This window comes from Vicugna pacos, unplaced genomic scaffold (assembly GCF_048564905.1).
Source record: "Vicugna pacos unplaced genomic scaffold, VicPac4 scaffold_20, whole genome shotgun sequence".
Taxonomy (NCBI): Eukaryota; Metazoa; Chordata; class Mammalia; order Artiodactyla; family Camelidae; genus Vicugna; species Vicugna pacos.
In genome coordinates, this window is record NW_027328741.1 from 27448003 (window position 1) to 27462616 (window position 14614).

The window sequence follows — 14614 nt, forward strand, 5'->3', positions numbered from 1 at the left end:
GGTCAGTGTGTGCATATACAATAAGAACAGCTGTCAGACATTAGATGCAAGATACCCATTTCATTTAGGGGAGAATGTGGTCATGAAATCCTGATGTGGTGAATGAAGGAAGCGGTGGGAACAGGATAGTCAATGGAAAGGAGGAGGAAGTGAGTGAATTGGAGAGCATAGATCCTTGGTTAGTTGATCAGCACATTGGTGAGAATGAGGGGAGTGTGATGGCAGAATCATGTCCCTCCCTGGCCACAGGGAAGCCACCTGTGACATGTTACTGTACATGGCAAAAGGGATGACAGATATTTTAGGATTAAAAATCTTAGAGGATTTCTGTCTCCTAAATTGTCTATTAGTTAGCCTTTAAACCCATGATACATTATTATAGATTAGTGCAGGGGCACAAATAAAAAGGATTCATATAATCTCACCAGACAAACTGAATGTAGAAAGGATAAGGAAGAAAAACAAAAAGTCACTTATAAGTGCCTTGAACCATAAATTGCTCATGAGGAAATGTTACACAAGGTGAATGTCACAGCCACATACATACTGCCTGAGTGGGATGGGACAAGGGGATCCTGAGATGAGACAATAGGGTGAGTAGTCTGGATTGTCCAGGTGGGCTGAATGTAATCACAGGGGTCCTTAAAATGGAGTATATTTCCCAGCTGAGTTTAAAATCAGAGGGAGGGGTAGCCATGGAGCAATGTTCAGAAAGGCTGCTGACCATGAAAATGGAGGAAGTTGAGGGGCACAAGCTAAGGAAGGTGGGTGACCTCTGTAAACTGGAAAAAAAAAAGGAAACATTCTCTTCTAGACCCTCTAGAAGGAAGGAACCCTGCTGGTATCTTGAATTTATCCCAATGAGAACTGTGTTGGATCTCTGACATCCACAGCCATAAGCTGATAAGTCTGTGCTGGTTTAAGCTATTAAGCTTATGGGAATTTGTTACAGTGGTAATAGGAAAATAACATAGTGAGCGGTAGTGTAAGGGATTCAAGGTCTAGGATGGGGTGTGGAGAGAATTCTGACATTTACACCTAAAAAACAACCAGGTGAAGTGGGAAGGTGTTTTAAGGAAGACCTACCTGGCAGGGCTGTCAAGCAGACTGGAGTGAGCGAATCCTTGGAGTTAGAGGAATCAATTAAACCTCACAAGGAAAATAAGAAATAAAATGTAGCAGGGCTTCAGTGTTAGTAGATGTAGGAATGGAAATGGGCAGAGAGATATAAACATTATTTTGAAATTAGCTACAGGTTTGATGACTGCATGTTTGGGAGAATTAGCCGATGTGTGGACTGAATGCATCCCCTCAAAATCCATATGTCGAAACCTCATCTCCCAGGGTGATGATATAGGGATGCGGGGCCTTTGGGAGGTGATTAGTAGGATAAAATGAGGTCATGAGAGTAGAGCCCTCATGAATGGTATTAGTGTTCTTATACAGGGCCCCAAAGTGCTTGCTTCTCTCTCCTCTCTGGGCCATGAAGATAGTGGGAAGACAGCCATCTTCGAGCTGGCAATCCTCTCCCAGATACATTGACCTTGAAAGCCTCAGCCTCCAAACCATAAGGAATATGCTGGTTGTTTAAGCCACCCGACACACGGTAATTTGTTACAGAATCCCAGACTGACGAAGACAGTGGAGAATGCCACTGCGTTTTGCACTGATTGCCTGGAGAATGCTGAAACCCAGGGAAGTGGGCAGCACAGACGTTTACTCATTTAATCCTGCCAACACTGTAGGGGATAGAGTCTACATTTTCCTCGCTATTTAAAAGGTAAGGAAAAAGAGGCACAAATAATAACAATGACAATGACAACAACAACAACAACAGCAACAGTAATTTGTCCAAGATTCACACAGAACTCCCTGGAGGGAGAGTGAGAATTAATACTTATGCAGGCTGGCCCCAGAGCCCCTGCTCATAACTACTAAGTCAGATCACCTTGCTTATTTAGATCAGCTTTTTTCAACTGTGATATGAGTGTACTGTGTCCAGTAACTTATAATTTCAAAATACCTCACTGTAAGGGAAACATTAGTCGCAGGCATTACAACCCACAGAAAGCTAGACATACAAAAATAACTTGTTAGGGCAAGATAACCAATAATGTTTTTAAATATTATACCTGCTGACCCTTTGCAATAAAGTGTTTTTTTATAATTCTGTCTGGCTACAGAATAACATCATAATCCTGCATGTGGCTGGTGGCTCCCGTGTTGGACAGCACGGGTCTAGAGAATTTAAATGACTTGCCCAGCCTTGCCCAGGAAGCTCGTGGTGGGATCAGAGCTATAGTCTGGGACTGTTCCTTCCTATCCAAGTCCCTCATGGAAGTTTAGAAGCTTCTCCTTTGGTGCCCAGCTGTCTATCCGTACTTATGACATCTTGTCAGGTGCCCCGGCCTGCTCCTGAACATCAGCCAGAACCCACTTCTGCTCTTTTTTGGCCAGGTAATACCTTCTAGCAACTTCCATTGCCTTCTTGGCATCAGTTTTTACATGGAAGGGTAGTGGCTAGAGAAGGAAATGTGTCCACATGACAGGTTTTTCATAAATATAGTAGGAGTGGTCAAGAGAAGAAAACCTCAGGAATACGAGTGGAAGCAGGTCATTTAATATACCAAATGCGTACTTTCAATGTATGTTTGTGTTTCCGAGTCCACGCTTGTTCTACTCGTGCATTATAGGCCAACACATCAGGAGACAAGGATTTGGGGCAAGAAATAGCGGCTTTAATTTGTAAAGCCAGCGGAGAAGATGGTAGACCAATGTCCTGGAGAACCATCATCCCAAGTCAGAATTCAGGCTCTTCTTATATTAAAAAGGGGAAGCGGGAATGCTTGGTTGTTGCAAACTTGGTGTATGAATTCTTTGTTGTTAGAATCCTTTGTTCTTGCAGCTCTTCACCTGGGTCAGATCCGTGTAAACCTCCAACAAGCAAATGTTATTTTCTATTCTGTATCTTGTTATCTTTATACGAATGGAAAAGTGATAATATCCTTCAAAGTCAGAGCCTTGAGAATAGGGTCTCCTGTATATTTCAGGATCTAGGCAACATTGTTTCACAAAAGGTGCAGAAACAGCAAGACTAAGCCTAGGAAACAGGGCACAGGTTTAAAGTCAAAGGAACAGATCTAATATGGAGTCAGATTTGTTCTTTCCTATTTCAGTAGTGCCATGGAGAAGGCACTGTGGGCAGCTTTCTGTAGGGTCCTGGAGGCTTTCTCTCTCAGCCTCTGTGCGCCTCTATTGAAAACCCGTCATCGCTATCTGGCCTGCTGGAAAACCAGTCCGCCTGTTTTGCCCTGAAGTTGTGTTCTGTTTATAACTCATCTCTACTCCTTGGAAAACAACTCAATAAAAACTCAGTTGGTTTCCCACCAGCCCTGAGCAGGGGTGAGGGATAGCATGTTATTATTTTATAAAAAAAATATATAAAAAAGTTTTAAAACAGCACTGGGCACATAGGAGAGAGACAATCAATGCTTCCTGGCTTAAATCGAAAATGATGACTCAGTGAGTCTATGGCTGCTGTATTTGCTGAACTAGTTACTCTTTGCTCCATTACACATTTATTTTAACTGAAAAAGAAATATATGCATATGGTTAAAAAAATTCAAACAGAGCAAAAAATACTCAAGTGAAAGAAGTTTTCCCTCATCCTCTGTTCTTACACGCCTCCCTGGAGATGCCAATGTTTACAATCCTTTGTGTGCTTTTCCAGATATGCTATGCAAGTTCCCACCAATGTATGTAAATTCCTTTAAAGTTTTACTTATTTTTAACTTTAAGGGATTTAAATCCTCAAGTGGCTTCTGCCACAGTAATAGAAAAGAGGAAATCTGACTCCATATTAGATCTGTTCCTTTGACTTTAACCATGTGCTCTGTCTCCTAGGCTTCTTCTTGCTTGTAAAACAATGTTGCCTAGAGCCTAAAATATACAGGAGAGCCTATTCTGAAGGCTCTGACCTTTAAGGGTATTTAACACTTTTCCAATCATATAAAGATAACACGTTGCAGAATAGAAAATAACGTTTGTTTTGTTGGAGGTTTACAGGGATCTGACCCAGGGAGATAGCTGCAAGAACAAAGGATTCTAACAAGAAGGAATTCCTACACCAAGAAGTATGCAAAAACCAAGCACATAGGAAAGCAGCCTGAATTCTGACTTGGGGAGATGGTTTTCCAGGACATTAGTTTGCCATCTAGGTCTACAGAAACTTGCTATTCCATGCCCCAACACATGGTCTCCCAACTTACTGGCCTGTCCTGCACTGAGGAGAATGAATTTGGACTCAATAACACTTCTACCTACCTAGCAAGTTGGACACGGGGACTGAGGGCAGCTCTCCCACACACAGGGGCCTACAGTGAGCCCTTGATTATTCCCCGAGGTTGGGGTGTGGTTTACCCAGGAGGGATGCGGACTCTACACCAACACTCAGGCAGTCTGCTCCTTCTGGGGCTCTGACATTTTACCTCCCGCTTCCTGCCAGCCCAACATTTGGGACAGTGGAGCTAAGGCAGAGATCGTGCCTGCCTGTTTCCCAGCGTGTAAAAGGGGAATATGTACTCTTCCCAAGGTAGTTCTGAGAAACAACACCTGCGGGTGCTTGGTTCCCTGAGCAACAGTAAACCTAGCTCCTTGTGGGGGCAACGGGTATGATACCCGTAGGGTTTCTGAAGAGACCTTAGCTGGAGGGCTGGGCCAGGGACGTAAAATATGAGCTGTGGGCAATGACAGGTAAGAGAAGGGTGTATAGGCAGGACTGCTGCCTCCTTCGGGGTGCCACAAGAGGTAAAACGCTTTCTCCCCATCTCTGTAACTCCCCTCCCAATTCCAGATAACTGCCTTCCCTCTGCTCCTCCTGTCCATGTGTCTCCCTCCACTTTTCCCCGCCTCCCCTCCTCCTCCCCTATTCTCCCTCCCTCGGTTCCCCTTCTCTCTCAGGACCCAGAGCGGATCGCTGGCCCTCCTGCGCATGCGCAGTTGCTGCCAGCTGGACCGCGGGTTGGAAGCTCCAGCTCCGAGCCGGGGATCGGCCCCAATGGCTTCTCAGCTCTGTCGCCCTGTAGGCCTTTGGCTACTGCCTGGGGCCGGGGCCTCTGGCTGTGGAAGTGCAAGGTGAGGGGATATCGGGAAAGGGGTGAGGCGGCTGCGGGAGGGCGGTCGGCGTGTCACAGCCCCCCAGGGCGCCAGTCAGCGTGTGTTCAGCTGGATTGCTCGGGCCAGACCCCTCTGCCCGCGCCACCTGCCCCGGCGCCGCGGCCACAGCTGTCCAGGGCCAGGTGTGCCCCTGCCGCCTCTTGGCCCAGCCGGGCTCCCCTCAGTCCGCGGCTGGCGTCCGCTTCCCCTCTCCCGCCCGCGAGTCCTCCCCTCCCGGGCTTCCTCTCCTAGGCCGCCGACCCGTCCCCACCACTGGGCGGGCTGTGTCCCGGGCGGGCGGGGTCTGCACACCCGGACGGGGCGGGCGGCTTGGGCTGGGGCTGGTGCTGGCCTCCGAGCGGGGCTGCAGCCCGCGTCCCCCACCCCGCTCTCCCTGCCCCGCGACCCTGGGGCTGCCTTCCTCTCCCTTTCCCGATCCCTGAGGTCCAGATTAGCGGCGTGGGCGCTGCTCCCCAGGCTGAGAGCCCGCGGCTGTAACTCCCAGCTTCTTCTGGTGGAGTCGGGAAAAGGGAGCGGCAGTGCTGAGGGAGCTTCTGTCTCCTTGATCAGGATTTCTGCCCCAGGTAAGTACCTTGAACACTTTCAGGTGTTATGATGGCGGTGCTTGTTGATGTCACATGTTTTTATACTGAGAGGGATTACAGTGGTGAAAGCAGGGCTTGGTTCAGTTAAAAATGAGCTGAAGGCATGAGGCTGTCTCATCCTCCATCATTCACTCTCCCAGGGTGAAACGTGAGACCGTCGATCTTAAAAAGATACTTATAGTCCCTAACTAGTCCAGCCCAGCTATTGTGTGTTAACAGGAACAGCACAACCCGAGGCGTTGGAGACCCAGGGACATTGCACTCCTAAAGAGCTCCTGGCAAAATCTGGTTTGTTTTGTTTTTTATGTTTGTTTGTTTTACTTAAATTGTGGGACAGACTAGTAGTATAGAGGGAAAAATAATTGGCAAAAAGGATTTTTTCATATAACAGCTTTATTGTGATATTGTTCACACACCATGAATTCCACCCACTTGAATGTTACAATTCAGCAGCTTTTAGCATATTCACATTTGTGCAACCATTATTATTCCAGAACGTTTTCATCACATCAGAAAGACCAGTTGAAATGCATGACCTATCCACCCCTTCCCAGTGGTGGTTCTAAAGAAGTTTCTTGGCTGTTCCTGACCATAAATTAACTTGTTACATTCCATGAAATATCTGGGAGGAATTCTAATCAGAATTGCAATGAATCTGTCTATCAAAGCAGGAAGAATTAATGTCTTTATGGCATAAACTTCTACACATGAATATATCTGGGACCCTATCTTTTCATCTGTCCAGAGCCAGGCCTATGGGAAATCCTCATTAATTCTTGGGTTTGTGAATGATGAGATTCAATACATCATTAGATGCAACTGTAGCCTTTCACTGAAGAGAAAAGTAACCTCGTAGAAGCCAAGTGATTCTCTGATGGTTAGAATGAGTGACCGCCAGTGCTGGAGTATTCGAGTGGACTTGGTGCTTGCAGAGTTCTCCACCACCTACAGCTAAGGGGATTACCGTGTTCTTTTACTTTTTTTTTTATGGCGTTGCTTTTATTTTTACTTATTATATAAAATTATTTTTTATTGAAGTGTTGTAAATTTACCATGTTAGCTTCAGATGTACAGCAGAGATTCAGTTATAAGCTTATGCATATGTATATAAATGTTTTTCAGATTGTTTTTAGTACAACTCATTACAAGAAATTGAAAATAGTACCCTGTGCTATATAGTAGGTCCTTGTCATTTATTTTATATTTATTAATGTGTATCTGTTAATCCTCCCTTTCCTGCCTGCTAACAACAGTTTGCTTTCTATGTCCATGAGTCTATTTCTAGCAGCACCGTTTTTGCTAGCAATATATGCTGGTTGGCTCTTTTCTGTTTCAGTAGTTCCATCTTATGTGTGGGCGTTTTTCTTCTGGTGGGCCTGTGTGTGGTTTGCACACGTGATAATACAGATCTGTATTTGGGAGAACTCCAGGCCTCGTGTAGTCCCTCGTATGGAGCGCCCACTGAACTGGTGCTTGAACTTGGAAAAAAACAGTAAATGTTGGAATTTCCACTATGGTTGAGACTTCCAGGTTTCTATAACCTCTTTAGCCCACCTAAATTTTGGCTGCACCCAATACTGGATAATTTGGTGGAACTTCATGGTATGGTGGTGTAGAGACAGGGCCTTGTATGCTTCTTCTCTTTCCTTTTTCTAACAATCATTTTCCTGGGCCTTCCAGGTACTCCCCCAGAAGGGCCCAGGGCTGGCTTGGTGCTGCACTGAGGCAATATTTGTTAATAAGTCCCTTTCCTCATCTCTTCTGAGCCTCCATTTCCTTCTCTGCACAATGAGGGCTTAGACTAGATAAGTGCTTTTCAGTTTCTTTTAAAGCCATGTTTCCTTTGAGAAACAGAAAATTCAAATCTCTCCTCCCATCACAACCCTTTAGATTTTGACACGTCCTCCAAGGAGTCACATAGCTCTTTGTGGTAAATTGACGTGATTGTGATTCCACGTGGCACAGAAAAGACTCTTCAGAGATTTATTGCAGGGAGAGGGCAGGAAAGGGGCAGTATGTCACACTTTCTTGTGTGAGCACTGGAGCAAAGGCTTGGGTTTAAATACAGTGTCTGATGTGGCATCTCTCTAATCTTGCACAATGTGATAAACCTCTATCCCTAGTTTCTTAATGTGTCAAGTTGGGGTGGTAATGTTTTAAGGCTTTTGTGAAACATTATACACATAAGCCATTTGTGTCTCGGTAGATACAAGACCTGCTAGAGAGTCGGAATTTCTTTAAAAATACATATATATTGTCCACATCATTCTGTCTGTGTGTATTTTGAAGTTCCTGGAGGGTGAGGGTTGAGTGTAATGTCCATCGTGGGACAGGTGGCCCATGGGTCTGTGTGCCTCAGATTGCCCCCTCCTCCCCAGTCCTCTTCCTCTCAGTCCAGGATGAAGTTCCCTAGTAGATTTACACACAGGTCTTGTGGAAATGGCTTTTCATTTTATTGTTTCACCAAGGAGGGTTGCCATCATGATCTCTGTGGTCAGGTTTTGGTGACCTGAAGGCTATGCAATTGGGGATTTCTATTTTATAAAAAGAAAAAAAATTACAAATACAAAATTAGACCTAGGTTGGTGGCAGGAGCTTTTGAAAGTGGGGACCATTAGCTTTTTTAGCTTCAGGTGCAGTGGCCTCTGGCCACGAGGACACATCCTCATGCTCTGAATTTGGAGGGACCAGTGGGTTCAGTGGGAATATTTACTGAGTGCATCTCATGGGCTGCGCATTGTCTTATTTGTACTGTGTGTTCCTTATTTGAGACGGTGAGCTGATTTAAACTCAATAGCCTCTTTAAAATAATAGACTTTTTATTTTTAGATGTAATGTAGATTCCCATGTAGTTGTAAGAGATAATATGGAGAGGGCCTATGGACCCTTTGCCCAATTTTCTTTAATAGTTCCATCTTGCAAAGTTGGGGTACTATTCATTCGTGACTCACTAACCCTTTTAGGTTTGTGTTATTGCCCTCATTTCTATTTATGAATAAACTGGTGTTGAGAGAAGCACACAGGTCTGCCCATGTCACCCACGTGGTTAGTGAAGATTTGGGTGGAACATGGGCTTGGCATTTCCAAGCAGTACCATTATGATGGTCTGTGGCAGGGAGCAGCATTCACTTTGCTTGTTTATTCATTCATTCAACAAACATTTATTGAATAAACTCTGTGGGTCAGATGCTTTCATAGGGTTATCTGATTCTTCAGCAGTATGGAGAATCAGGTAATGTTTTCTTTTAATATGAGAAAAATATCTCTGAGAGGTTATAATCTCCCCAAAGGAAAAATGGCTCATAAATGAGGGATAGTACATTTGTACAGTTCCTTCTTCTTATGCAGGTGGTACCCTAGGCATTTTACATTTGCAAACTTCCATAATCCAGATATATTCTTGTAAGGCAAGAAGTTTTTTTTTAATTGAAGTATAGTCAAGTTTACAATGTTGTGTCAATTGCAAGGTGGTTTTTTTTGAATTTTGAATGGAGAAAATATTTTTTGAGGGGGTTAATTAAGTCTATTTATTTGTTTCATTTTTCTAAAATGAGGTACTGTGGATTGAGCCTAGGTCCTTGAACATGCTAAGCACGTGCTCTACCACTGAACTGTACCCTCCTCCCCAAAGCAAGTTTTCTTACCCATTATTCTGCACCTTAGGGGTTCAAATAAATTGGTGTTGAAACCCAGATATTTTGATCCTACTATGGTTCATTTCATTATATCCTGCTGAGGGGTGGGGAAGCAGTTCCTTTATTCATTCATTTATTCAGCAGTTTTGAGCACCGACTTTGCATCAGGGCCTGCCTAGGTGCTTGGAAACAGAAAACAAGAAATGATCCTTTTCTGCAGGGGATGAAAGCCTAGACCAAAAGCTGGGTAATGTGATCTGAGCTTCAGTAGCCATGTGCAGACGCTGAGGACAAAATTATCCCCGATTTGCTTGGACTTCCCTTGCCTTCTGGCTGGTGCACACCAGGTCGCCGCATCCCAGTGAGGCCCGCAGCCCACAGCACAGTATGTACATCGATTTACCCTCCCTTCTCGGCAGGGCCTGCAACATGAACGCCCCTGACTACGTGCAGTGCGCTGAGGACCACCAGACTCTCCCGATTGTGGTCCAACCCGTGGGGATCATCTTAGAGAATTTCTTTTGCATCTATAATGGAATCTCCTTGGTGAGCCAGATCAGACCGTGCGGCTCCCAGTGGGCACTCTGTATCTACTATAGGTATCTCTATGCGCCCGAGAATGGATGGAGTGACTTCCAGACCCACCGCAATGTCATGGGCCTTGTCACCATTACTGACTGCCTCTTGGCCAAGACCTTCTAGAAGCTCCACGCACAGAGGAGCTGTATGGCACCATGCTCTACGACTCTCAGCTCTTTGTCTTTGTGCTGTATGGGGAGGTGGCCGAGCAGCCGCACACCGACGTGGCCTTCAATCTACGAGGACTGCAGGGTGGTGGAGAAGAGGATAGACGACTTCACTGAGTCACTCTTCTTCTTGCCCAAGTCCAAGTGGCTGGATGGCGACCCCGAAAATTCTGGGGAGAAGACCCCCCTCCTCTACATCCTATTTGAGAAGGAGGACTTCGTGGGACTGGACACAGACAGCAGGCAAGTCAACCTGAAGGCCGGGCCACCCTGGCTGTGTGACAGATTGCTTCCCTACATCCAGAATGGGATCATCAAGGAGGAGGGCTTTCTTGTAGCCAAGGCGGGAAGGAGGTGTAGCCCGCCGGTTTTCAGACGTTTAAAACTAAATCCGCCTTTGTTTCAGAGAGATCCTTTTAGGGTTAGTGTGGACACTTACTCCCCCTTTTCAGCCAGGACACTTGGGGGGACCCCTGGAGTTGCTGTCCAATAGAGTAGCCACAGCTACTGATGTTAGTAGTGCTGGGGAGGAGGCCGGTCTGAGCTGAGATGTGCTGTAAGTCAAATGCACATCAGAGGCTGAAACTTGTCTAGTAAAAAGAATATAAACTATCTTGTTACTTTCTATATTGATTACACGTCAAAATGATAGTATTTTACATACAGTAGAATAAGTAAGCTCTGTTCTTAAAATCAGTTACTTGGTTTTTTTTTTGTTACATTTTAAACGTGGCAACTGGGAAACGTTATTTACATGACTCTCATTTCATTCCTGTTGGACAGCCTGTCCTGGGACAGTTTCATCCCTTTGCTTATAAATGAGACTCTGAATCCCGAGACGCAGAACGAGGTGCTGGTTGAGCTCAGGGTGGAGCCGATGTCTCCTGCCTCCCAGGCCCAGCACCAGCACGGCTCAGGCCCTCTCCCCTGCCTGACAGCCACCATGCCAAGTTAGGACATCAGAAACACTGCCAGGGGCTTCCGAATTAGCTCCTTACGCAGGGAAAGGCGTGTCACGGTGTATGGGACACAGCAGGGAAAAATTCGTCCTCACTTTGTCCCTGTGATTAGGTCAAAGGCCCCACTCTGCCTTGGAAGTGCAGACGATCTCTTCTGGGCTGCCTAACCCCTCACCCTGTACTATGTTTCCCTGTGTATCTTTCAAGCTGTCCCTCGGGCAGAAGAGGGTGAGACGTCTTTGCCGAGAGGTGGTCCCCCTTTACTGGGGAGAGTGAGGTGAGCTGTGTCCCCCCGGCCTACGGCCTCGGGCCTTGAGTCTGGAGAGCGCTCATGGCGGTCCCACAGGTGACGGTCGGAGGACATGGCACGTGCTGCCGGGCCCGATGTGCAGGAGGGGCTCTGTGATTCTCTGTCATTCTAAGGTCAGATTCTACTTTCTTGTTGTTGGTAAGATGGAGGAGAAGATGCCAGAGAATTGATAAAAAGAAAATCCACACCAGTCCTGTGAATGACAGACACAGGGGATCCGTGTCCCACCTGCGTGTGGTGCCTGGCGGGCTCTGGAATAATTTTCACTTCCTCCCCAGACATTCCTCTATGGCTTAAGGAAGGGGAGAGGCATGTCGTGGCCATGATCTGTACTTGTCCTCACAGGGCCCTGTGATCTACATGCCCACACTACACTTCTGCTCCTTGGAGATGAGGTGTCAGGTTTAGGAAACTGGGCACTGCTGAGGGCATAGCTGCCAGAACCGTGCTACACCAAGGCTGGCTCCGTTCACCTCACCTGTCACCTCCTGTTGAGTCCTAAGGCGTCATTCAAGGTAGGTGCATCGGTGCAATGAAAGCAGGGACCTCCTTCACCCCCTGGACAGACTGGTGGGTGATCAGTGGAAGCCTGGAGCCCTGCCCCAGCCCCACGCCAGTGCCTCCTATTTTGTCATAGGAGGCACTGGTGACATTTTTGCTCAGCAACTGCTTGGCTCTGATTCTGCAGAGCCAACAGAGAATGCCAGCTTGTTTTTGCCTTTTGAAGTCTGCCCTTGGGATTTGGCGGAGTAGCTGGATGTGTGCTTAGCCCATAGTGGTTGACACTGTCACCATTGTTTACCCAGAACCTCGTGTACCAGGCATGGCTGCCGGCATCAAAATACAGCAGCGCATTAAACCTCCCTCCTGGTGGGTCTGTCTGTCCTGGTACCATAAGGGCTCAGCCAGCATCTGAACGTCAGTGAGATAACGTGGCCAGTGAGCTCGGGTCAAGCACGTTCTCCTCCAGTGACTTTTACTCCATTGTTGCTTTTACTATTACACAGTCATTAATTTTTTAAACAATGCTTTGGTTCAGGAGCAGAACCTAATTCTCCCCTGTTCCTCTTGGTGGGAGTGAGTAAAGTTGCCCAGCTTGAAATGCGACCACATTTTGTAGCTCAAAAGCTGTCTACACGCATCTAGGTGAAGTTTTGGTTTGGGGCGCTGACCACGTTGGGGTCCCCCGGCAGCATCGCTCCCCTCAGGCCCCTGCCTTCCCTGGATCAGGAGGTGAGGGTGGGTCTCACCGTCCCCGTGTCCCTGTCCTCATCACACTGACGTAATTTCTTGTAAATGCTGTCAAAGTCATTTTTGTTCTCGTGTGTTTCTAATTTTGGCTGTTCCTCTATTCCTTTTTCTATTTTCCTTTTTCCCTTATACCACCCCGTGAGCATGTTGTTGGGTCTGAAAATGTGGGCTATGCACACCCTGCATTGGAATAGCCAGATCGCCCTCTGTGCCGTCTCCATCGCTATAAAAAGCAAAAACTTAACAGTTGCCATGATTCGTATATTATCCTAGTCATCTTATTTTCTACTTTTTTGGAATTTTTGCTATGTTAGCACATCACCCACTGGAGTTTGATATCTGTTAAAGTCCTTGCTTTGAGGAACCTGTTAGTTCGTCCTTATATTTGGAAACAAATGCTCTCTTACTAATTTTGTTTATTTGTTTTGAAGAAGTGAGATGCGAATTGATTTAGGCGGCTGCTGAGGGATTTTTTTCATGGAGTATTTAAACTTGGAAAGTCAAAATCTGCAGCACCTTGCTTGATTCTGGCTTTTACACAAACGTGCTCGGCACACGGTTCCTGGCTGTCGCTGTGTGACGTGCGTGACGGCGCTTCCTGGCCGGCGGTCACTGGTGAGGAAGTGGCCGCCACGGAGGTGACAGCTGCAGGGGACGCTGTTGGAGGAAGCAGTCACCGGTTTTTTGTTTTTTGGTTTTTTTTTTTGCATTCACCTTCCCAGTGCCATTTACTTTACTTTGCATTCATAGAGGGGCAGGAGCGGGCCTAAAACCATGCCACTCTTTTGTTCCCTTTATGAGGCTGGTTTTTCTAAGTATCAGGAAAACATTGCCTTGTCCTAAGTAACTGGTTCCCTTGGATCTGGTGGACACAGGGACCGCTAAAGGGGACCGTAGCTTCCTCTCTGCTTCAGCCAGTGGGCATTCAGAGCCGGGTCTGTGGTTTGCCTCAGCAGCCGTGCAGGCCTCCCTGCCCCGGCCTTTACTTTTACCCCTTTTTGGCAGTAAATAGCTGACTCTGTGTCTGTTGCAGCTGATGTCCACCACTGACGGCCGTGTCGTTATTTTGCGGTAGTGAGTCTCCAACACCCCTGTCAGCCGTGAAGGGACCTTGCATTCTCACCCCGACCCTGGTTCATCTCACCCAGGGAAAGGGCTTGGCCACCACCGTCATGCTGGACATGAGGCCTTGTTTCTCCTTTCATGCTCTGGTCCAAATGTGGACACTTCATCCTTCACTGACTTGGTCTCGCTTGAGACAGTCCAGACTTTCTGAAAGAGTCCATCACATTCTGGGGGGGAACAGAACAGAAGTAAGAGTCGCAAGTAGGAGTCTAGGCTGTCTGGGTTGGCAAATGCAGGCTGGGATCTGTGATGGCCGGTCTGTGCCCTGGACACTGGCCTTTCCCGTGGCTCCCGAGAGAAAAGGGGTCGGAGCGAGAACAGACTTGCCTGGGTTCCTACGATCCTCATCTGCTCACTGACAGGAGTGTCAGCTAACTAGGAGCTCCCCCAGACCTCGGGCCCTTCAAACCTCAGATCACGGGAGATCCTTGAGTCCCTTCTTCTGGTCCTTCTTTGTGAGAATCCAGTGCCTTCTGAGGTGACTGGCAGCAGGAGATGCCTCCCCCTCCAGGGAACTCCCTTCGGAGGACTGTGACTCAGTGCACCTTGCTGTGAGCTTGTGGGTTTCCATCGTGCTCCCTGCAGAACCAGACTTGAGACTGGCTTAGCGACAGAAATAACAAGACTGATTCCAGGGCAGGGCCAGGTGGAGGGAACAGTGGAAATTGAATGTGACCTCAAACACCTAGGTGGGTGCTGGGGCTGTTACTAAAATGGGGAGCCTGGGAGGTACCTGCCAGGAATCGAAGTCTAGATTAAATGGTGGACATAAGGCCTTTTTTTTTTTGACATATGGCATTTTTAAGATGCCATTTGTCATCCAAGTTAG

General features: G+C 46.9%; 1 protein-coding gene across 2 annotated transcripts in view; it reads left to right on the forward strand.

Moving 5' to 3' along the window:
* The window catches only part of LOC140694224 (uncharacterized), a 41739-nt gene that overhangs the window by 5900 nt on the left and 21225 nt on the right, over window positions 1-14614 (forward strand). The window contains exons 2-5 of one of the 2 annotated variants that reach the window (XM_072957593.1): window positions 1621-1780; window positions 2184-2457; window positions 4853-5133; window positions 5660-5738. In XM_072957593.1, the coding sequence (XP_072813694.1) occupies window positions 2385-2457; window positions 4853-5133; window positions 5660-5738 (433 nt within the window). In that variant the 5' untranslated portion in view covers window positions 1621-1780; window positions 2184-2384. Of the gene's footprint in view, window positions 1-1620; window positions 1781-2183; window positions 2458-4852; window positions 5134-5659; window positions 5739-14614 lie in introns of those variants that run through there. The other variant, XR_012069971.1, reaches the window with a different exon arrangement.